Here is a 24,399-nt window from a genome sequence, read left to right as displayed (position 1 = left end):
CGCCCCTCAGCGCGCGGGCCAATGGGCCGAGCCCAGGGGGGCGTGGCGGCTCTGGGGGCGTGGCTAGGGGAGGAGCGGCTGCGGCCGGCGCGGTCGTGGCGGTAGCTGCTGGGGCGGCGGCGGCGGGGCCCGGCGTCCGCGGGTCGTGGGGGATGGGGGCAGCGAGTCGGAGCCCGCGGCGAAGGCCGCGGCGGCGACCGTGAGTGCGGGGCGGGCGTCCGCTTCCGGGACGCGGGATGGAGCGCCGAGGTGAGTGCGGGGTCGTGTCGGAAGCGAGGGCGCTGGTGCCGTCCAGGGTCCGAGCGGTCCCGGCGCGGGGCGGGGGCGGGGTGCGACTGCGGCTTGCGCGGGTGGTTGGTGGTCGGGGTCCGGGTCAGGGGTCTCGGGGGGCAGTGTCCTCCGGGCGGGGTCGGGCGGGGAGTGCCCGGGAGGTCGGGAAGTGCAGCAGCAGCTGCTGCTGCTACTGCTAAAATCCCACGGCGCGTCGCTCAATCCGCGCGCGGTTCCGAGAAAATCCACTTCTTTGGGGGGGTAGGGGGGACCTTTTTAAACTATCGCGGCGGATCCCCCGACCGCTTAGCCTTACCCCCGCTGCTCCTCCTCGCGCGGCAGCTGCTCCCCAATCCGCGCCCTTGACCCCCCGCTCCCGCCGCGCTCCCACCTGCCCCGCGGCGGCGCGCGCTGCCCCGGGCACGTTCCCGAAATAGGGGAGGATTTCCGCGGCGCGTCGTTTCCTGGTCCCCGTCTTTGGGGGCCGAGGAGGGGAGCTTCCTTCCCCTGCCTCCGTGTTAATAGGTCTTTCCGATTCCGTTGCGGACCCGGGTGCTTGTTGTTTGTTTTCCTACTTAAGTCTTGGACTGGGGGGAACACAAGCCGGGACGTTTGAAGTCGGAGCCGCAGACACTGCGCCTCGTGTGCACTGTTGGTCCTTTATTATTATTATTATTTTCTTTCCTCTCACCCTTCCCAGGTTCCCTTCTCCCGGGGACGTGCTGGCTAGCCGGGAGCGTGGGGGGTGGGGTGGAGGGGGGGCTTCCAGCTCGGATCCTGGAGCCCCTGCGTTGTCTGCGCGGGCATGTGGCACGGGGCTGTTCGGCCCGTCGGGGGGCGCCGGCCTGCAGGAATGCTGGACTCGAGGCCCGCGTGGGAGGCCGCTGCCTCCTCGCGGCCACGTCTGTGTGGCGCGCTGCTGCCCAGGAATGAAATGTATGTGATCGCGTGCCCGCCTGCAGAAGTGGCAGTTATTGGAATACTCTGGTTCATTTTTTTCTACACGTCACCATTCCGTTTGCGTGGGTGGGTGGCACCAATTTTTAAAAATAGAATCAAAGATAATCCCCCACCCCCTATGAGTTTTTCTGATTTTTAAGGCATTTTGAAAGTAGATTTTCTTTTTTTTTTTTTAACCAAATTAGAAACTGGACTGACAAAAAGTAGGTTTCTAAACATATCAACTTTTTTTTTTTTTCTGGAGGTAGAAATAGTGAAATATTCGGGAGCAGTTTAGACTTCAGTGAGACGTGCCAGTGCCTGGAAGTGAAAATAATCCTATAATGATTCATCTAGGGAGGTAGGACACGGACATTTAGTTAACACAGGCAGCTTAAAGCCTAGGACAACCAGCGTTTCTGGGTACCAGAAGACAATGGAAGGTGCTGTGCACATTTGTGTTGCATGTCGTACTAAGAATATTGGATGGGCACAGAAAGTAGTTTTGCAGATTGTTGCTGAGTTATTTGGGAATTGATAAAAAAGGATTTTGGTTGGAGTTGGAAGAGATAACTTGGTTAGAAGAGTTATTTCGCAAATACTTTGCTCAGCTGTTTGCACAGTTCAAACTTCATTTGGAAACAAACTTGACACATAGTTACTCTAACTGAAATAGATGGATCGCTTTGTTTGAAGCATAGGATATTTTGTCTTTTTTTTTAATTGGTGACAGTGATCAGTTTTCTAATTACCAAACTAAAAGCCAACAACATTAATAAGTGACCCTATAAAATAAGTTACATAAGTGTTAAAGTGAGGATACTAATTGTCTTTTCAATTAGAGTTGTAAAGGCCCTGAAGTGGACCGTTTTTGATGGTGAGAAGACATTGGTCTAATAACATACTTAAAATATTGTCCCAGATTCATTTGGAAATTATTCTCAAAAAATTGACATCGGTTTATTTGAAAATTAATTTTAAGTTAATATAAAATGTTTTAGCATAGAAATTAAGCTCTCAGAAGGATTTTTAAATGAAAAAGAATATTCAATAAATGAACTTTAAAAACTGTTATTGTGAAACTTTAATAAACAAAAGTAGGGAAGCAATTATAAAAAGTCTAACTTTGATTTCAGTTTTATATAATGCTACATTCACTCAACTTAGTATGCTTGATTAAAGCTGTTTCGGTTTTTGGTGGTGCACACATGGAATCCAGGACCTTCTTAGCCATATCCCTGGAATAGTGATGTGTAGAAAAATACCCTTTGATTTTTTTTTTTTTTTGTATATGTGCGGCTGAAGCGGGCATGCTTGATTATTTTTTGAAAGGTACTTTGTAGAAATAGTTTTAAAAATCAAACAAACATTTGTTTTCAATCCTGAACATTTCAATAAATAATCCAGAGTGATCCAGCTTCACTCTTAAAGTGAAGCTTTAAAACTTCACGTATTTTGTAAGCTCATTATTGATTTGTCAAACAGTTCTGAGTAGTTTATCCCCTATATGCCAAATACTGTGCTGTGAGTAGAGAACATACCGTTAGCAGACAGACCGAGTCTTAATTTCCTATAGATTATCATCTAGACATGAATAATCTATTTGAACTTTGATAAGTACAGTGATAAAAAGCATAAGAAGCAATAAAGCATCTACTAGGAAATTCTACTGCAGTTTAGTATTATTTATGGGGACAGGAGTGATCGGGAAGTTTTCCTTGAGGTAATCTTTACACTAAGATCAGAATGAAGAAGAAATGAAGGGGTAAGAAGTAGAACAGGCAAATGGAACTTAGATGGAAACAATCTGTTTCTCAAGCTTTAGGGTCATGTTAAGTATAAAACTAATTTGGTGGGTTATAACCAGCATTTTTTAAAAAAATGAAATGGGACAGGATAGAAAATATCTGAATACACAGCCTGGCTTCTAACCTAGAGTCTGTTTCATGTTTAATATGTTCCTACACATATATTGCACACAAACATAGCAGCATAGTTAACATTTATCCTGGCTCATGATGTAAAATTATTTCCTGTGGGTCATGGTAAACAAATCCTCTTGGAATAGTGAGAAGGATATGTGTGTGGTGGGGGTGTTGAGGAGGAATTGTGATTCAGGTGACATTGCCAAGGCCAGTTCTCTAGTTGAGCTTTGTGATGCACAATAGCTTCTTGCTGATCTTTGCAAGTGTTTGAAGACAGAGATTCAATAGGGCAGGAATGGGTATGGAGAGATCTTTACATAATTAATAAAAAAGCTCAGACCATAAATGATTGTCACTGACTTAATGTAATAGTAGAAGTAGACATTCATAGATGAAAGATCTGTGAATTAGGAAGCAAAAAAACCCTTCTGAAATAGGGAAAACTTATAGGAAACAGCAAATGATACACTTATATTTTACATAGGGCACAGAAATGAATGTTAGGTAAAAAATTTATACTGTTTTCACAGTCCTTAATGATTGCATTTTAAAGGCACTCAGACTTTCAAGTTAAAGTATTTGAAAAGTACTTGAATGATAATGCTGAGGTACGTTAATTCCTTCACTTTTTATTATTATTATTATCATTATTTTTATTAAAAGATATCGGGACTTTTAAATCTGGATTGTGGAAAGATGAAAATGAAAAAGAAACAGATTTCCTTGAGCACCAGCTGTGTGATCAGGTGGTCTTTTAGCATAACCTTTCTGCTTGGCCCCCTGTGTGCTCCCAAGATACTCAAAGGGGAGCATAGGTGAAAACTGAGTAAAGGGGAGGGCCACAGCAGGAGACTAGGGGGCCAACAGGTAGGATGGAGCGTAGGAGGGATTCTAGGAAGAAAACAGGTTGGAAGGGGGCCATGGCTGGGATAAAGGTTGAGAAACAGCGTTTCTAACATCTTTTAGTTTTTGTGCTTGCCAGCAGTGGTACAGCTTACATGTTTGGAAAATCTGCTTTTCTAATTAAACTCTAAAACTCATTTTTAAAGATTGTGAATTTTACTGTGCTCTTCTGAAATTACTGAAAACACTGCTCTAGTAATCATGTATTTTTGTGTTCAGTCAGAGATGTCAAATTAGTGACCCTCTTAGAATTTGTTTTCAAGGAGGAAATATGCTGGGTGAAAGTGATGCCTTACAATATGTGTGGGCATGTGCATACACTTTATAATTGAGAACTGTAATTGAACTTTATGTGCTGAATATTTCTACATGTCGCCTCATTTAATACTCACAATAATCCCATGGGTTAGGTGTTGTCAGATTGTTATTTCCCTTTTATAAATGAGTATGCCAAAATGGGGAGAGGATATAGAGCAGCGGGGCTCTCTCTTCCTCTTTCTCATAATAATTTGAGGAGGGGGGTGGATTTTTAAAACAGGTCTTTTTGGTTTGGTTTTGTTTTTGAGCTTTACCTGGGGCTTACTCCTGCTTCCATTGAGTTTCCCTCCTGCCCCCCAGCCTCCTTCTCTGGTGGGCACTTTTTTCCTTTTCCTTTCTTTCCTTTGAGGTACTGTGGTGGTTTGCTGTACTGTTATTGAAAGGGTATCATGCATAACACCTTACCTCATTTCAGCACCCAGTTCTTGTCCAGAGTGACCACTTCCCACTTCCATTGTCATGGTGTTACCTTCCCTGTCCTCACTCCCTGCTTCCACTATGGCAAAGCTTCCTTCTAAAGGCCAGTCCTCCTGGCCTTGGTTTTTCTTGTCTCCAGGTAATGTTCTCTTACTGTATTTCCATATGTCCCTCAAGTGAGGGCTTTTCCGTCATTCTGTGTCTGTCCTTCCTCTGACTCATTTCACTCAATATGATACTCTCCAGAGCTATTCATGCATCAGCAAATTTTATGACTTCGTCTTTTCTAATAGGTGCAGAGTATTCCATTGTGTAGATGTACCATAGTGTTTTTTTTTTTTTTTAATCTAGCCACCCTTTCTTGGGTGCATAGGTTGTTTCCAGATGTTGGCTGCTGCGAATAGTGCTGTGATGAACATAGGAGTGCAGACGTCTTTTCTACATTGTGCTTTTGGGTCCTTAGGGTATATTCTCAGGTCAGGGATCACTCTTGGCGGGGCTCAGGGGACCACATATGGTGCCAGGGATTGAACAGAGTCAGCAGTGTGCAAGTCTCCCTGTGCCCTACTCTGCCCTGGGTCTCTGGTCCAACAAGTCTTTGTTTAAAGCTCATATTTTATTTTTAGTTTTGAAAGTGATAGGTCCTTTTACTAAGTGAGATTTCAGAACAAATTTTTATAATTAAAAAAATTCTGGGGGCTGGAGCGATAGCACATCGGGTAGGGCGTTTGCCTTACATGCGGCCGCCTCGGGTTTGATTGCCAGCATCCCATATGGTCCCCTGAGCACCGCCAGGAGTGATTCCTGAGTGCATGAGCCAAGAGTAACCCCTGTGCATCGCCAGGTGTGACCCATAAAGCAAAAAAGAAAAAAAAATTTCTGTACCGTAGGAGTTAAGAGGACATTGTGTGTGGATTTTGGTGAGAAGGCAAATCTGGGTTTAAGTATCAGTTCATCAGATATCAGCGCAGAGTTTATATTTAACCTCCAAATTTAGTGTCCTCACTTGTGAAATGAAAATAATGGTTTGCATATGAAGTAGTAGTCTTCATTACTAATAGTAAATGGAAATTGCTGTTATTAGTGGTACATTTGCGGGTTTTTTTGTTTGTTTTTTTAATAAAACACTGATGTGGGCAAGGGCTGCTTGTGAAAAGACTAGAATGTTTCCCCTAGTTGATGGAATTTTTGTGTTTTTCTCTCCCTCCCATTCCCTTCACCCTTTAATTTCAGTTTTTATGACTGCTCTGTGAAAGGATGATTGCTCACAAACAAAAAAAGACAAAGAAAAAACGTGTTTTGGTACCAGGCCAGCTTTCTACTGATGTTACAACTTCTGAAATGGGGCTCAAGTCTATAAATTCTAATACCATTTTTGATCCGGATTACATCAAGGAGTTGGTGAATGATATCAGGAAGTTCTCCCACATGTTGTTGTATTTAAAAGAAGCTATTCTTTCAGGTTGGTCAACTTTTTCTCTTAGCATTTTTACTGGGGAGTTTGTAAAATTTTAAATGTCAAGTTTTAAATGTTGTCCTAACTACAAATGAGTGTGTACTTAAAAAAACACGGTATTCTGTTTTACTTCATGATTTTTTTTTCTTTTTGGTCAAAAGTTTGATGTTTCTGGTGTAAATTTTACAATCAGATACAATGTAATACATAAAAGAAACTCTGGTAAGTGTAATGGAACAAAATACAAAGAATGGAAATCAGTCTTTGGCTTTTAGCCGCTGGACCTATTTGACAAAGGAAAATTTTATTTTTAATTTATTTAATTTTTAAAAAAAATTTTAACGAATCACCATGAGGTACAGTTACAGACTTACAAACTTTCATGATTACATTCCAGTCATATAATGATCGAGTACCCATCCTTCCACCAGTGCCCATTTTCCACCACCAATGTTCCCAGTATCCCTCCCGCTATCCCCCTATATCCCACCATTCCTCCACCCCCCCCACCTCTGTGGCAGGCACATTCTCTTTTACTATCTCTCTCGACAAAGGCAAATTTTAGAGCACTTGGTTAATGGTAACAGTGTGTTGACTTACTTGCTTGTAATTTGCATTCTTCATATGTCTGCCTAGATTTAGTTTTTTACATTTTTTCTAAGGCAATCTAAAATTACTATATTCCAGTAATTTTCTATTTTTTCCCCAGTAATTTTAGTTTTTCAACAGTCAGACTTAATTCTTTCTGTCCTATAGCTTCTTCTTAACTAAGGGATACTTATAACATTTGTTCTCCGTCTAGTTAGAAGTGGATAGTGGAAAATGTTATTTGATTCTCCTGAAATAAAACAATGCATATCTGAACTTTCCAATTTGATCTTGGTACCCAGGTTTTTAAACTTGAGTGTCTCATTTTGGTTGTGTTTTGGGACAGGGATTGGGGCTTGGGATGGAAACATCCTGAATTTGGTGGTGGGAAGGTGTAATGGTGGTTGGATGGGTGTTTGAATATTAAATGTAATCAGATATTGTGAACTAACTTATAAAATTAAAAACAAAACAAGACTTGAGTGTCTCTTGAGGCTAAAACAGTTGTACTGAGAAGGGTGCTTGCCTTGCACTTGCTGACCCGAATTTTATCTGTGCTGACCTGGGTTTGATCTCTGGCATCACATACGGTCACCCAAGCATCAACAAGAGTGATCTTGAATTCAGAGCCAGGAGTGAGCCCTAGATACTGCTAGATATTGCCCCCAAACAAACACTAAGCAAAACTAACAGGAACAAAAATAAACTTGATTGTCTTGTATATAACCAAATTTGATGGTAGTGATAATTATTAAAGATACAGCTCCTATTCTTCTAAGACAAAGCATTTCATTCCTAGTTTCATAATCTAATTGGATGTAGAAAATAAAGATTTATAGTGTTAGATGACCTCGTGTTTCGTAGACATAGCATTTCAGTACATACTTCCTATATTTGAAACTTAAATGTTCATTTTCTGATCTACATTTTGAAAGTAGAAATAAAGACCACATCTGTAAAATGCTTTTAAAACTTTAAAAGCAGTAGTAGAAATGTATTTAGAACTTAACTGTAATTTTGAGGTTAATGATCCACTGATGTGAGGTTGAAATGCTCCAGAAGTATACACTTGTTGTGTAAACATTTACATGTGATGTAAACATTTTAATATTTAAGTTTTCTTTACACAAGATTGACTGTATAAAATCAGTCTCCGGTACCCCATATAGTCCCCGAGGCTGCAAGGAGTGATCCCCGAGTGCAGAGCCAGGAGTAAGCGTTGAGCACAGCTGGGTATAACCCAAACACCAAAATATTTTTTTTCCCTTAAAGTGGCAATATATAGTTTATTCCTTTAAAGTTGAGTATCTTAGTTGGATTCCTCATTATGTTCCTTGGGTAGTTAAATATAGCTACGTTTTTATTTATTTTTTTATATTTTTGGATATGAAGCCACACCCAGTGGTGGTCAGAGTCTGTTCCTCGCCCTGTGCTCAGGACTCCCTCTGAGTCCTGAGATACACAGGGGCCCATAAGTGGTGCCAGGGATTTGAACAGGGTTGGCTACTCTCAAGGCTAGTCAGTGCCTTACCTCCTGTATGATCTCTCCCAGCTTTAGATAAAACTTTTAGACAAATTACTCATCATTTCTGTCCCTCAGTTTCTAAATTCTCTTAAAAAGGCATAAAAGTATTCACATCATTGTGTGATTATGAAGATTAAATTAGTTCCTGTGTGTAAACTCTTAGAAAAAATGTTTTTAATGTCCATTATTTTATCCCCCAAGTAGCTGGATAAAGAAAACCGTATTTCAGGCTTTATTTTTATCCTAAAAATTCTGAAGTTATTACAGGGGAAAAAAAAAAAAAGAAGAGGAGGGAGGATTCTAGAGAGATGTTTTAAAACTCCTCCTCTCCCTTTGCTTTCATTGCTTTCCCAGGGAGGTTAGACTGAATGAACAAAACTGAATATTAAAATTAATGTCAATTTTTAAAATCTTGGAAAACACCATGCTTTTTTCCTTTCATTTATTTACTTATCTATTTCCATGAAGTGTTTGCAGTATAAACACTGTGTATTGTGTTAATGCATGAGAACCAAAGAGAGCTCCTGATCTGTTTTCACTTGATAAGCAGAATGAAGCAGAAAATAAATGGCACAAATATATGAAAAAAGGCACAAATTCAGCTTATCATATTCCAGAGATGGTAGATAAACCAGGTTGACTTTTGGAATTATGATTTTTAGCATTCTAGTTAACTGATGTTAAGACTTTAAACATCATATTAATATACATGATATGCTAGTATACTATAAATTTTATTTTGTTTAAAGTGTAGTCACCTTAACATTTTAAAGCTGGGCTGGGTGTAGTGATGGAGCTAATTTATACAGTCTCATCTGAGATTTTACCAGTAAGTTTATAGTATATACTGATGACCTAGTCATTGACTCTTCTACTCATATACTTAGGAAAGTTTATAAATCTTTGTAATTAGAACTTTATTTGTCTTACTACTGTGGATTTATAGTTTCAAAAGTATGTTCAGTTTATCAGAAATTTGAGTTATTGTTAAAAGTTACAGAATCCCATAGTGTTTGTAAACAAACATTTAGGGTGGGGATGTGGATTTGGGCCACACCCGTGCTCAGGGATCACTCTTGGCAATGCCTGGGGGACCATATGGGTTGTCAAGAGTCTCATGGGTCAGCCTTGTGCAAGGCAAACACCCTATCAGCAGTACTATCCAGTACTATCGCTGTGTCAAAACAAATTTTTGACTGTTTTTGTTTATGGGCTATACTATAACTATTTACTCTGTTAGAAATCAAAACTAAGAAAATGAAATGTATTTAATAATTGTATGTTGTTGAAATACACGATTTCAACATACTTAATTTCCTTAACTCTGAAAAAAACAGTATTGCTTTGATTTAATTGGCCTTTCACACCATTAGTATTTTACAGTAAATACACAGTAGTATATTTCTTAGAGGTGAGGAACTGAGACACAGAGAGTAGGCAGTTCACCCAGATCTCAGCCATGGAGTTGGGATTTCAAGTTCTGAGTCTATGAGCTACACTTTTGTTGTTGTTGTTGTTGTTGCTTTTTGGGTCACACCTGGCAATGCACAGGGATTACTCCTGGCTCATGCATTCAGGAATTCCTCCTGGCAGTGCTTGGGGGACCATGTGGAATGCTGAGAATCGAACCTGGGTCCCCTTGTGCAAGGCAAACGCCCTACCCACTGTACTATCGCTCCAGCCCCCTACACACTACACTTTAAACAGCCGCTAGTTGCTTCTGCTAAGTAAAACTACCCATTTAACAGCATAGGGTTGGTTTTTTTTTTTTTTTTTTTTTGGCATTTTGGGTCACACCCAGCGATGCACAGGGGTTACTCCTGGCTTTGCACTCAGGAATTAACTCCTGGCGGTGCTCAGGGGACCATATGGGATGCTGAGAATCGAACCCGGGTCGGCCGTGTGCAAGGCAAACGCCCTACCCGCTGTGCTATTGCTCCAGCCCCTAACAGCATAGTTTTAAAATAAAACAATGATCATTCCAGGTAATAGGTAACTGAATATTTTCCTTAGAAATTAAAAATTATAAATGAATTTTTAAATTATGAAAGCATTATATGTTTATGGGGGAAATTCTAACAATATAACAGTTTTTGGTTTTGGCTTTTGAGCCATACTTTGTGGTGCTCTGGATTTACTCCTGGTTCTGTGCTTAGGGTTCACTCTTAGTGATCCTTGGGGGACCATATATGGTGCAAGGGATTGAACCCAGGTCATCTTACCCTCTGTGCTGTCTCACCAGCTCATACTTTTAAAAATCTTTAATTTAAAAGAAATTTACTTATTTCCATATATTTGTTTATTTATTTGGGGGTCTTGGGGGACCACATCCAGTGGTGCTTACAGGCTAGTCCTGGCTCTGTGCTCAGGAGTGACTACTGGTGGTGCTCAGGGGATCGTATGGGGTGCCAGGGATTTGAATTGAGATCACTAGGATTTAAGGATGCAAAGCAGGTGTTTTTTAATCCCTATTATATTCTCTGGTTTTTTGGGTTTTTTTTTGCTGTGGGGGTACTGTTTCTCCTTGGTACTGCTTGGCAGTTCAGGCACCTTGATCATGCAGAGCCTGTGGTCCACCCCTTGAACTATCGATCTCTCTGCGCCTTCAACTCTTGGGCCTATAAGTACCTGTCAAGTAGATTGTAGGATGTGCCATAATTAGAATTCGATGTTTTCCTCATGAATGAACGGTGTCAATGAGCAATTGGGAGAGAGATGGCACATGTAGTGCCATTGGAGCATGTCAAATAAACATGATTTTACCACTCTTGATGATGACATGACTCGCCTCTCTTTAGCAGTAATTTTCAAGTGTCTCTACTCCTCTTGTCCCCCTTTCCAAACTATAGGCATGTAAGAATGTCACTATATATATGCTTCACCTGCTTGAGGACAAAATTGTATAAATTATACAAGACAGCTTTCTTATTTCACCATTTAAAATTTATTCAGTTACTTATATCACTATGGGTTCATGAATATTTATGCTTCAGATTATGATCCAGTACTCCTTGCTTTATTGCTTAAATTGTTCCTACTTGGCCATTGGGAACCAAAGTAATTTCCTTTGTACCCTTGTCATAACTTGTTTAATGTTTGTTTATTTGTTTTAAAGATATTTCTGCTAGTATAAGATACTCTTAACTGATCTTGTATTTTTGCCAATACAAGATACTCTTAACTCATATTGTATACTTTTTGCATCAGGCCTAGACCCAGCCATTCTTTTTTCCCTTTCTCTCTTTTTTTGGGGGTGCTCAGACCTGGTGATGCTCAGGGGTTACTTCTGGCTCTGCACTTGGGATTTACTCAGGAGACCCTGGGATACCAGGGATCGAACTCGGGTCAGCCGTGTGCAAGGCAATCTATACTATTCTTCCGGGCCTCTGACCCAGCCCTTTCTTTATAGAATGTTGGTTTATTTTATTGGTGAGTGGTAAAAGTAATCACAATTAGGGTGCTAGGTTTGTTAGTAGCTATTAAACTGCCATTTCTTTTAGAGTCTTTCAGCTAATAGCAAAGACTTGTTTGTATTTACAGGTATCTAAATATTTCTGTATCTAGCACCTGTGTCTATTAAGCTAAACATGACTTTTTTACTGAAGTATTCAACCCCATTCATCACCGTATTATAGAATCTTCTTCCTGTTTTTTTTTGTAAATTCTGTTCCTAATAATGAGATTAACTGATTTCCACCATAAAGTACACCATAAAGTACCTATTTTCTCAATTGTTGAATTATAGTAGATATGTGTGTGGATATATAACATTATCAAAATGCTATCCTAAACACTCACTGAAAATACTTTCTTGACTACTGTATTAAGTGTAGGTGTTTTTTCTTTGCCTTTGGTATTTTAGATTCTACTTCATTCCAGAGTCATATTTTCACCAGCATCTATTCCTCTGTATTCCTTTTCCTATCATTAAAATCACTACCTGAACTGGAGCCAGAGCTGTATAGTACAGTGGGTAGGGCATTTGCCTTGCATGCAGCTGACCTGTGTTTGATCCTCATCATCTCATAAGGTCTCCCGAGCACAGCCAGGAGTAATTACTGAGTGCAAAGTAACCCCTGAGCATTGGTGGGTGTGTTCCCAAACCTAACCCAAACAAAAAGCTACCTGAATTATTCTTCTTTGCCTTTTCCTGGAATATCTGCCTGGATATGCCAGCTCATGTCCCACTTGCAGTTCCTCTTACCTACCATGTTTTTTTCTCATAGTAATGCTGTTGATGGGATATTTGGTGGATGGGTGATAGAATTTTTCTTCTTTTATCCTATTGAGTTTTTCTAGTGATTATCTTTGAACATTTCCAATAAATTGGACTATTAGCCCTTTTTTTTTTTAATGTATGGCTTTCACATATTTTTTCCCACTCAGTAGGATACCTTTATTTTAACCTGTTTCTTTCACCGTACCATGTTCTCCCATTGCCCCCAGGGCTTGAGCTCAGGAGTCACTACTGGTGGGCTCTGGAGACCATATGGGGTGCCGGGATTGAACCCAGATCAGTGGTGTGCAAGGCAAGCGCTTTACCCATTGTAACATTTCTCTGACCCTAGCTGTACACGCGCTTTATAGTTTGATATAATCTCATTTGGTTTGTTGATGTTGCCAATAGAGTTATGTCATTAAAGTCACCTGTGTTTTCCTGAGTGTGTTTTATGGATTTTAATCTAATTTCAAGGTCTTTAATTCACTTCGAGTTGACTTATGTGTAGGGTATGAGATATGGATCCATTTTGTGGTTTTGCATGTGACAGTTCAGTCTTCCCAACACCTTTTTTTTGCGGGGGGGGGGGTGTGGACGGGTATGTGTGGGTGTTTGGAGCTACATCTGGCAGTGCTCAGGTGCTACTTGTGTCTCTGTACTTAGGAGTTATTCTTGGAGGTGATCAGGGGACAGCTGGAGACTGTCCAGGTTATTTGCATTCAAGGCAAGTGCATTAACCCCTATACTTTATATCCATTCCCTAGTACCATTTATTGAAGAGACTTAACTTGCTTCGCTTCACCTATCTGTTCCTTTGTCTTAGATAGGCTGTCCGTACACCTGAAGGCTTGTCTCTGGGTTCTCAATTTATTTCATTGTTCTGAGAGTTTGTCTTTTTTCTCCTGTAATATGCCTCTTTTCTCTTTAAGATTGTTTTAAAGAAGTCATTCATATACGTCTGGATGAACTTATCCGTGTTTTAAAGTCAGTAATGAATAAACACCAGAACCTCAATTCCGTTGAGCTCCAGAACGCTGCAGAAATGCTTGCCACAAAAGTGAAAGGTAAGAAGACATATTTAAAGTCTGTTGGCATGGGCAGAAAAGTTCCAAATAATACCTTTTGGTCTGTGATGATTATAGAGTCTTCCTTTTCACGGCCTTAGTATGACAGTGTCACAGGAGTTACACAAACTTAAATATTTAAAATATTCCTGATCACACTTGAAACTCTTTCAAAAATGAAAATTTCATTTATCAGGAAGCACTCTAATACTAACAAACAAATAAACGACTATAATCTGTTATCTCATGATTACAATTTAAAGATAGACTCAAATGTAGAAAAAGATCTAAAGTGGCAACTTTATTGTAGACTGAAAAAATAAAACTTATAGAATAAAGATATGCGCATATACTTTGTATACATGTATATTTATGTATTTATATCTATAGATACACATAAACATATGCATATGTATTGATGTATATCTTTATATACATAAATATAAGCCACACTCATATATGCATTCTAGTGCTGCAGTAATCATGTTGGGACAGTATCCTCTCACGAAATGATTTACCAACCAGAAGTGTTACTGTGCTGCAGAACATAAGAAGGATTGAGGGTAAAGGGAGTATTTGAGGATAGATGAGACTGAGGGCAGGAAGCTTAGGAGACTGTTTAGAATACTGGACTAGATACAGGTTGATTGGTCTAAGTTAGAGGCTGGAGTATGGTAGAGGTGGGTGATAGTTGATAGGAAAGAGGCTGTGATTATTTTTTTATTTTTTATTTTTTGGCTTTTTTTGGGGGGGGAGGGTCATACCCAGCAATTCTCAGGGCTGACTCCTGGCTTTGCACTCAGGAATCACTCCTGGCAGTGCTCGGGGGACCATATGGGATGCTGGGAGTCGAACCTGGGTCGGCCACGTGCAAGGCAAACGCCCTACTCGCTGTACTATTGCTCCAGCCCCAAGAGGCTGTGATTATTAAGTGTTTGATAGATTTAATGATAGAGACCAAACTGAAGATTGGAGTTCGAAGAACTTGAGAGTAACTGATGTATGAAAATCATATATAGAGTATTAGAAGAGAAAAGTATCTCAGTGCAGAATAAATAAGAGAACTAAGTATGGAATCTCAGGAATAGAGAAAAGAGCTAAAACAAACCACCACCACCAACAAAACACTTGTAATCCCTAAGACTTAGGTGGTTTTGAGAAAGAAGTCATGGAATTTGAAAAGTGCAAAGGCAAAGAAGAGCTTCTCGGGGTGGGAGAGAGAGCAGCAGACTGGACTGCGTGCTCTGCATGGCCTGCAGAGGCCTCTGCTCCCCAGCCCTGGGAGGGACCCTGAGCACTAAGCCAGGAAGAGCACCGTAGTCATCCCTGGCGTTACAGAAAAAAAAAAAAAAAGAAAAAGAAAAAACTCCCAAACAAAACCAAACACCCCCAAAAAGATGATCATCAGAACTGAAGGTCACTGGTGGGTGTTATGGCTTCAAGGTGAGGTATTACAGAAAGTGACTTACTGTATGTTGAGTAAGACAAGGAAAGATTACTTGGTGGGGTGGGGGTGGCAAGGTTACATGTCTGAGTCTTCAAAGGCTGAGTTAGGAATTCACTGGGCTGCGTCTGTGGGGTGATGAGGAGGCTGTGATATAGGAAACTTGTACGAGAACTCTGGATGTGAGGAACATCATGCTGTTGTTGGTGATTACATATACTCAGAACTGCATTGCACTGCACTGTCCTCCGTTGTTCATCGAATTTCTCGAGCAGGCACCAGTAATGTCTCTGCTGTGAGACTTCTTGTTACTGTTTTTGGCATATTGAATATGCCACGGGTGGCTTGCCAGGCCCTGCTGTGTGGGCGGGATACTCTTGGTAGCTTGCCGGGCTCTCCGAGAAGAGCGGAGGAATCAAATCTGGGTCAGCTGCATGCTAGGCAAACACCCTGCCCGCTGTATCCAACAAGAACTAGGCAGAGCAAAGAACAAGTTAAAGAAATGAGGCTGAAACAGAAAAATCTTGCCAATAAAACAAAATTCCATATAATTTATAATGTTCCCTTCTTCTGGAAATAGATTTGTGTGGTTCTTTTCTTCTGTCTTTCAAGCATTAAAAAAAACGTAGGTGGTTTCACTGTAACCGTCACTGTCATCCTGTTGCTCACCGATTTGTTTGAGCAGGCACCAGTAACATCTCTCATTGTGAGACTTATTGTTACTGTTTTTTTGCATATCCAGTATGCCACGGGTAGCTTGCCAGGCTCTGCCGTGCGGGCTAGGTACTCTCGGTAGCTTGCCTGGCTCTCCGAGAGGGGCGGAGGAATCAAACAAGGGTCGGCCGGGTGAAAGGCAAACACACTACCACTGTGCTATCGCTCCAGCCCGTTGGTGGTTTTAATGGGAAAAATGAATAGACTTGTCCTGTGACTTTAAAATGTTCTCGAGCTAGAGAGAGAACGGCAGATCGTACAGCTTGCACAAAGCCGACCTGGACAGATGTACCCCTGCAAATACCACCAGGAGTAAACCTTGGCCACAGGGCCAGGAGTAAGCCCTGGGTGTGCTCCCCCTCAAAACTTTTTAAAATAAGGAAATAAAAAGTGCTTAGTAACAAGATTAGTTTTTAAATAGATTGTTTATAAGTACCATTTAATTTAACTTAGGGAAATTTGTGTCTATAGATAGTAAAATTTCCATGCTTGGAAATCGCGACCACAGCTCATTCAGTTGTTGTCAGTAGCTATTGTGTGCAGGATGTCCTGGGGAAGGAGTAAGGCTCTGGGTCGTGGGTATTCACATTCCAGAAGCAAACTTGGAATAAGTAGCCTTTCAGCTCCCTTGAAGATGTCTTTTCTTTGAGATAAAGCAGTCTTTTGGATATTATTTCCTAGCCAGGACTGTCTTTACCCTTGGGATTATTGTTATGATTTTGCGTTTGTTTTGGTGAAAATTAAAAGATTACTTTGTTGTTGGTAGACTGTTTCAGTAAGACTCCATGAGACTACAAAACTTTAAAGATTTTGTTTTCCTTAGTGTAAGTTTGTTTTTAAATAAGACTTTTCCTCCCACTCTTATTGTTGAAGTGACCTAAAAATACCTTTGATACCCCTGTGCAAAATATGCAGCTGACCTGAAAAATTGAGGTCAGAGCAGAGCTTATTTAATTCTTCTATTTTAATAATATAAAAACTCTGGAAAACTAATGGGGAGGTAAGTGGATATTTAAAAATAACCATTTGGTGCAATCTACGTGTTTTGTGCATACTGTTTTAATATATCCTTTTAAAAGACCTACAAAGACACATTTTAAAAATTTCTTTAAAGATGAAAAATTAAAAGATAATAGGATCAGGAGAACTCTCAGGAATATGTAGATTATTTTGTCTCAGTCATTTGGGTGTAGGTAAAAAACAGTGGTTAACTTGCTTTTGGAGGTCTTTTTGCAAGTATACCAAGCTTGAGAAAAAAAGTAACTTTAGAATCCGAGTAACATTTGAAAAAGCTAGGAGGTGCAAATTATGTTGTGTTGCAGCCAGACTGGATGTATGAAATCTTATCCAACTCCTGTACACTAAAGTGAAATTATTATAGTTGACACTTTCTTAAGTGTGGAATTTACCTTTCAGTATTTTTAAAAGAAAAATTTTTAGCTTTCCTCCACTCATTCTAATTTTGATTTGTATTTCCTGTGTCTCTTCTTTTTTCCAAGCAGGAAGTTCAATCTGACAAAATATTTGCAATATGGTGAGAGAGATACAGCCTATTTTTGAAGGAGATAAAGACATCTTTAGCACTCATAATTTGTTGTGTATTTAGTTATATGTATTTCCCTTATTAGTGTGTATTTTGAACAATCTTTATAATATCTATTAAAAGAGCCCTTGTGTAGATTTTTTATCATTGTATTTAGCCCAGTAATTAACATTTGGCAAGTTAAAAACAGTTTAATTATGCATCCAAAACTGTAGAGGTCTTGTTTGTTCTTTTTGTTTTGAAACTTAGCTTTTCAATAGTCGGTGCATTACTATGACTCATAATTGGATGGCACAAGAGTTCGCTGGTGAATGGCCTTTCTTACTTCAGGTCCTTTGCTGTTGTTATTTTTTTTCCCTAGATAAGCAAAAGCTCTTGTTGTACTTTTCAGAGCTATATCACATACACAAGTACTATAACGTGATCTCTTTTACACCTTCTTATAAAAAAAGCCAGTACTTTCCCTGCATACCGAGTTATTGGTACAGTGTTTTCTTATTCTTTTGTTAGTTTTTTCAAAGGTACATAAATATCCATTATATTGATATCCAGTAATTTGTTTAACCAGTTCACTACTAATGGATACACGGATTGTTCCTTTTATTTTACTTTTCGTTTTTTTTTTTTTCTGGAAGCTCTACAGGAATATCTGATGACTTGTTTTCTCTTTCTTTTCGGTTGAAGGTCACAGCCCGTGGTGCCCCGGGGTCACTCCCGGCAGTGTTCAGGGAACCATTTGTGACTCCTGCATACAAAGCATGTACTCTTACCTGTTGAGCTCTCTTTGGCCTAGTTGGCTTTTCTAGATTTTACTTATTTATTTATTTTGTTTTTGGGTCACACACGGCCATGCTCAGGGGTTACTCCTGGCTCTGAACTCAGAAATTACTCCTGGCAGTGCTCGGGGGACCATATGGGATGTTGGGAATTGAACCTGGGTTGGCCTCTTGCAAGGCAAATGCCCTACCTGCAGGACTATCACTCCAGCCCCGGCTTTTCCAGATTTTAAAGGCTGTCTGTACTTCTTGCTTCAGAGACTTAGGGCTCTGTCATACAATTTTTTTTTTCTCTTTCATCCCATTGCCTTTTGCATGAGGGTCCCTTGTTTGTATTGTACCTCCTCATTTAACTCAGGATATCGTTAATGTAATCACCTCTGAGAAGTCCTTTTCACAAGTTTCAGGATAAGAATAAAGACATCCCAAAGAGGCCCCTTTCAGTTTACCACATCTTAGCATGATTCTGTGGTCTCTGGATCCAGAAAGCTTCAGTTCATATCTTGGTTTTAGCTTAATACCAGATGATTTATGCACTTTCCTGTGTTGCAGTTTTCTTATTTGTAAGATAGGGAAATCACTGGACATACCTAATTTGTTTCCATATCATCTACTCTTATATTAAAACTCCAGGTTTTTTTCTTCTTTTGTCTTTTTTTTTCCCCCCCGCTTCTTGGGTCACACCTGGCTCATGCACTCAGGAATTACTCCTGGTGGTGCTCAGGGGGGACCATAGGGGATGCTGGGAATCGAACCTGGGTTGGTTGCATGCAAGGTAAAAGCCCTACCTGCTGTGCTATTGCACCAGCCCCACTCCAGGTGTTTTCAAAGCAGCAGCGATTTGAAAAATTTATTTTTATAGTGGGCAATTATTTTATCCTTCGTGACACTAGCTGTGTTTACTAGTCTGCAGCTACGTTCATCTGGAAACTCAGCTGGGGTGAGAAAATATGCAGGCTGGTTTCACTGATACTCCCATCCTGTTCATAGCAGAAGTTCACAAATACTTCTAAAATTAGTTATGACGGTTATTGTTTGTATCAGGAATATTTAAAGGATCCAATGAAAGGCATTCTCTTGTTTCTACAAAGCCTCAATACTATAAAACTTGAATTATAATTTTATAGTCTCATATTTAATTTATCTCAGCATTAGGAATCCTTGTTTCCCACCCTATTGTTCTTTGGAATCACCTGGCTTTTTTTTTTAAGCTATTTTAATTTACTAGAGTGTCTCAAAGAACAGCAAAATTGCATACAGCAAATACAGCATTGTGACTAGTAAAAGCTGCTGGCATAGTTTTGTAACAAATATCTATGCTTCACGAGATCAGTGAAATCTGAATTTTTTTTTTTTTTTTTGCTTTTTGGGTTACACCCGGAGATGCACAGGGGTTACTCCTGGCTCTGCACTCAGAAATTACTCCTGGCGGTGCTCAGGGGACCATATGGGATGCTGGGAATCGAACCTGGGTCGACTGCATGCAAGGCAAATGCCCTACCGACTGTGCTATTGCTCCAGCCCTGAAATCTGAATTTTTGGTAGTGGGACTCATGCTTTGTTTTTAAAACTCCATAGATTAATTCTGATATGCAGCCAAACTTAAAAACAACTCTGTTTTAAGCAAAGAATGACTTTTCTCTCCTTTTGCTTTTTCTCGCTTCCCTTTCTTGGCAAGGAACCTTGCAAAAAGGTTAGGATGCAAGGAAACAGTTGTTCTAAAACTCAACCTAAGTGGAATGGGTTACTTAAAAAAGTGTCAATCCAATTCATATTTTACTTGGTAAACTGTAACTGAGCCCTTAACAAATATATGTACAGACAGTTAAATATTTTTCACTTAGGTTACACAGTTAGCTTTAACCAAGTGTAAAATACTATAATACTCTTGTAGCACTGTAGTACTGTTGTTCATCCTGTTGTTCATCGATTTGCTCGAGCTGGCACCAGTAATGTCTCCATTGTGGGACTTGTTACTGTTTTTGGCATATTGAATAAGTCATGGGTAGCTTGCCAGGCTCTGCCATCAGGCTGGATACTCTTGGTAGCTTGCTCTCGAAGCTTACTCTTCGAGAGGGACAGAGGAATCGAACCCGGGTCAGCCGCATTCAAGGCAAATGCCCTATCCGCTGTGCTACTCCTGTGGTAAATAAAAGATAGTTATGTATCAGTTATCTTAGACCTCAGAACCCAAGGGCCAGTAAAGAATAAGATTACAATAATGGGAATTTAAATTTTCTAAATGATTAGATTTTTCTGTATATACGCATTGTACATAGGTTTTATGTTACGTCTAATGAATATGATTTCAGTTCTTGATAATTCTCGTGAAAATTTTACTCCATGTTGACTATCATGAGCCACAGTGTGTTTGCTGTTTTTTAATGCCATAAACATAATAAGCAAGAGAAAAAAGTAGAGTGCTCTTAATGAGAAAGGTCTGCTATAACATGGACTCTGTGACTCTGAGATGATTGATTTCACATTGAGTCACTTTTTAGATGTGTCGAATTATGTAATGCATGGAGTAGTCAGTTTGGAATGCCAGCTACTTTAGCACCTACTTTTTTTTTTCTTTTGTTTTGGTTTTGGGGCCACACCCAGCTCTGCTTAGGGCTTCCTCCTCGCTCTGTTCAGGAATCACTCTGGCAGTCTTGGGGAACCATATGGGGTGCCAGGGACTACACCTGGGCCTGCCACATGCAAGACAAGCATTCTCCTGTCGCTGTACTATTGCTCCAGCCCCATGCTTTGCTTTCTTTAATAGTAGAAAAATGTGAACATCTTAATACATTTTTCCATATTACTTTCCAGTTTCTGAACCTTCAGTTTCTAAAAGCGGTTGTGAATCTTTTAGAGGAATAAATGATTATTTAAAAATAGTTTATTTTCCCTTTTACTTATTATGACTAATACTTTATTTTAGCTGTGAACTTCACTGAAGTTAATGAAGAAAACAAAAACGATCTCTTCAGAGAAGTGTTTTCTTCCATAGAAACCTTGGCCTTTACCTTCGGGAATATGTAAGTAGAGAAACATTTAAAGTAGTATAGGCTTAGATGTTTTATTTGAGAGTACATCAGTCACATAATCCAGTAGGTATATAAAAATAAAGTATTAATACAAAATAACTTTGGAAAAGCTGCATTCTGTTAATCTAGTGGCGTTCGCCTTTCACCCAGCTGATCCGAGTTCGATTGCTTCGCCCCTCTCGGAGAGCCCGGCAAACTACCGAGAGTATCGAGCCCGGTCGGCAGAGCCTGGCAAGCTACCCAAGAGTATTGGATATGCCAAAAGCAGTAACAATAAGTCTCTCAATGAGAGATGTTACTGGTGCCCGCTCAAACAAATCGATGAGCAACGGGATGACAGTGACAGTGACAGTTCAGTAAATATATATAAATATATAATTGTATAAATTTATATTCTATATAATATATAAAATTATATATTATATGATATCAAAATAAATATATAATATTACATATAATATATAAATATATAGATTTATATATATATTTTTTTGCTTTTTGGGTCACACTTGGCAATGCACAGGTGTTACTCCTGGCTCTACACTCAGGAATTACTCCTGGCGGTGCTCAGGGGACCATATAGGATGCTGGGAATCGAACCTCGGTTGGCCGTGTGCAAGGCAAACACCCTACCCGCTGTGCTATCACTCTAGCCCCTCTAGTGCTATATTTGATGGTGGCTTTATAGCTTTTTAGAAGCAACATTTGCAAGTACTGTGTTTGTAGTTTTATGATTGTATAAGCTAGGAGTTTATTTCTTAAGTTCTTTTGTTCGTTTGGGGGCCATGCCTGACACTGCTCAGGGCTTCCTCCTGGCTCTGCACTTGGGGAGCACTCCTGGCCCTCCTGTGGTGCTGGGGCGTGAACTCCGGTGTGCTGCATGCAAGGCAAACTTCCTATCTACTGTACTCTCTCTCCATCCCCTCTCAGGTTCTTAAAATAGTTTAAGTTCTAAATGGTAACATTAAATGTAAACCCTGTAACAGCAGTATAATGACACATTTTTATTTCTTTTTTTTTTTTTAAACTCTGGATAGTCTTACAAACTTCCTTATGGGAGATGTAGGCAATGACTCATTACTGCGACTGCCTGTTTCCCGAGAAAATAAGGTAAGCCAAGTTTGGGCAAAAGCGCAAAGTTAAATATTTTTAATCTAATATTTCAGGGATTTTTTTTTTTTGCCCTACCAGGGATTGATAACTTTTCGGTTTGTGATCATTGTAGTTTATATATTTTATCTATTCAATACATAGCATATATTCATTCATAAGATTAACTGATAATATAACATGGTTAATTTTTGCAACAAAAAATGTATATATTCTTTATTTAAGTGGAACTGTCATTTTAATGATTTTGAGTTTTTCTTTCTAATTGTACACTTGAAGACTGGTGAAAACTTAGGAAAATAGTGAAAGAAGTAGCATGTTAGTCTTATAGCATATCCTACAGTTTGTTACTACTTACAAACAAGACTGTAGTTCTTAATTCTCCTGAAGTACATTCCTTTTTTTTTGCTTTTTGGGTCACATCTGGTGATGCTCAGGGCTTACTCCTGGCTCTGCACTCAGGAATTACCCCTGGCGGTGCTCAGGGGACCATATGGGATGCTGGGAATCGAACCTTGGTTGGCTATGTGCAAGACAAACGCCCTACCCGCTGTGCTATCACTCCAGCCCTACCTGAAGTACATTCTTAAAAGATTATCAAAGTTGGGATAAAGATGATTAGTATTGGGATTCTGATTCTGAGTTGGAAGGTAAATGCTATGAAATAATAGATCATCAAGAGTGTATAAAGAATGTTAGTCGAGGCTGGAGCAATAGTACAGGAGGTAGGGTACTTGCCTTGTACGTAGCCTATGTGTGTTCAATTCCTGGCATCTCATATGGTCTCCTGGGCACCGCCAGGAGTGATTCTTGAGTACAGAGCCAGGAGTGAGCCCTGAGCATTGCCAGGTATGGCCCAAAAGCCAAAGAAGTGTAATAACATTTAAATTTGATTAAAAATTTTCATCAAATGCTAGATATTTAAACAGCTGCACTAGAGAAGTTCATAGCTTGGTTGTTGCTTTATTGGAAAGTGCAGATACAGAACATTTCCATCATCATAAATTCTGCACTAAATTGTTTAATAGACTTTTCAGAAACATGCTCGTTATATAACAAAATGGTAAAATATGTCTGAAAGAAAAATAAGTACTTTTATTGCTTCTATAATTTCTTGACTATTTTTGAGGTGTGCCAAATTTAAAGTTTTGAGTGGATTCACCGATGTTAGCTAATGATGTTAGTAAACAATGAGGTTATTCATTCTTGTGCTTTCAGCCCTGCTGTTGTAAAAAGCTATATAATTCTTATAAAATGTTCTGGCATTTAAGCAGACTTCTCTGGTCCTTTGAATTCTAAATACTTGAAATTCTTTAGCCAGAATTATGTCAGAGTAACAAATTAAGAGTGAAGAATTTCTAGTGAAGCAGAGATTGGTTATCTGCTCTAATCTTAACTTTGTTTTCTTCCATTTTATAAGTCTTTTGAAAATGTTTCTGTGGAATCAGTTGACTCATCCAATGAAAAAGGTAATGCTGTGAGGTATTTAAAATTTTGGAGAAGCTTTTTGCTTCCTTTTTTCCTTTTTTCTTTGTTACTGTTGGTTTACTTAATCTCTTCTGCTTAGTGACCTAATGTATTGGTTTTCAACTTAAAATTATATAAAATTTTAGATGTAAAACTTGAAGGAAATCCTGTCAGTTATAGATATAATGAGACTGATCAAGAATTACATAGAACTTTATAACTTGATGAATAATAGAAATACATACTAGGTTTTAAAAAATATTAGAATTTGAAGCCATTTTAAGTTTAAACTATGACTGTAGTTTTGGATGTTATTTGTATTATTTTAACCAATTTTTAAACGAAGAACACCTTAGGGTTTGATGCTTCTTTATTTAGTTATAGGAGTTAATTAAATAATTATTTTGTGATGCCAGGGATTAAACCTTATTTATTAATATGCCTGTCTTTATATTTTGTTTGCAGGAAATTTTTCTCCTATAGAACTAGACAGCGTGCTGTTAAAGAACACTGACTCTATAGAGTTGGCTTTGTCATATGCTAAAACCTGGTCAAAGTATACAAAGAACATAGTCTCATGGGTTGAAAAAAAGCTTAACTTGGGTGAGTGGTTCCTTTGGTCATCTAATTAAATTTAGAATGTAAAGAACTAAATTAGTTGTAATTAATTTTCTATGTACTATAATAAG

General features: G+C 39.3%; 1 protein-coding gene across 2 annotated transcripts in view; it reads left to right on the top strand.

Moving 5' to 3' along the window:
* Positions 1 to 24,399, top strand: part of ARHGAP29 (Rho GTPase activating protein 29) — a 65,375-nt gene that overhangs the window by 15,110 nt on the left and 25,866 nt on the right. Inside the window, exons 1-7 of one of the 2 annotated variants that reach the window (XM_055140153.1) lie at positions 95 to 249; positions 6,006 to 6,234; positions 13,490 to 13,624; positions 21,028 to 21,124; positions 22,171 to 22,243; positions 23,664 to 23,712; positions 24,176 to 24,313. In XM_055140153.1, the coding sequence (XP_054996128.1) occupies positions 6,030 to 6,234; positions 13,490 to 13,624; positions 21,028 to 21,124; positions 22,171 to 22,243; positions 23,664 to 23,712; positions 24,176 to 24,313 (697 nt within the window). In that variant the 5' untranslated portion in view covers positions 95 to 249; positions 6,006 to 6,029. Of the gene's footprint in view, positions 1 to 94; positions 250 to 6,005; positions 6,235 to 13,489; positions 13,625 to 21,027; positions 21,125 to 22,170; positions 22,244 to 23,663; positions 23,713 to 24,175; positions 24,314 to 24,399 lie in introns of those variants that run through there. The other variant, XM_055140154.1, reaches the window with a different exon arrangement.

The sequence above is a fragment of the Sorex araneus genome, chromosome 5 (genome assembly GCF_027595985.1).
Source record: "Sorex araneus isolate mSorAra2 chromosome 5, mSorAra2.pri, whole genome shotgun sequence".
Taxonomy (NCBI): Eukaryota; Metazoa; Chordata; class Mammalia; order Eulipotyphla; family Soricidae; genus Sorex; species Sorex araneus.
The sequence above is the reverse complement of the archived record's forward strand: the minus strand, read 5'-3'. Positions and strand labels throughout refer to the sequence as shown.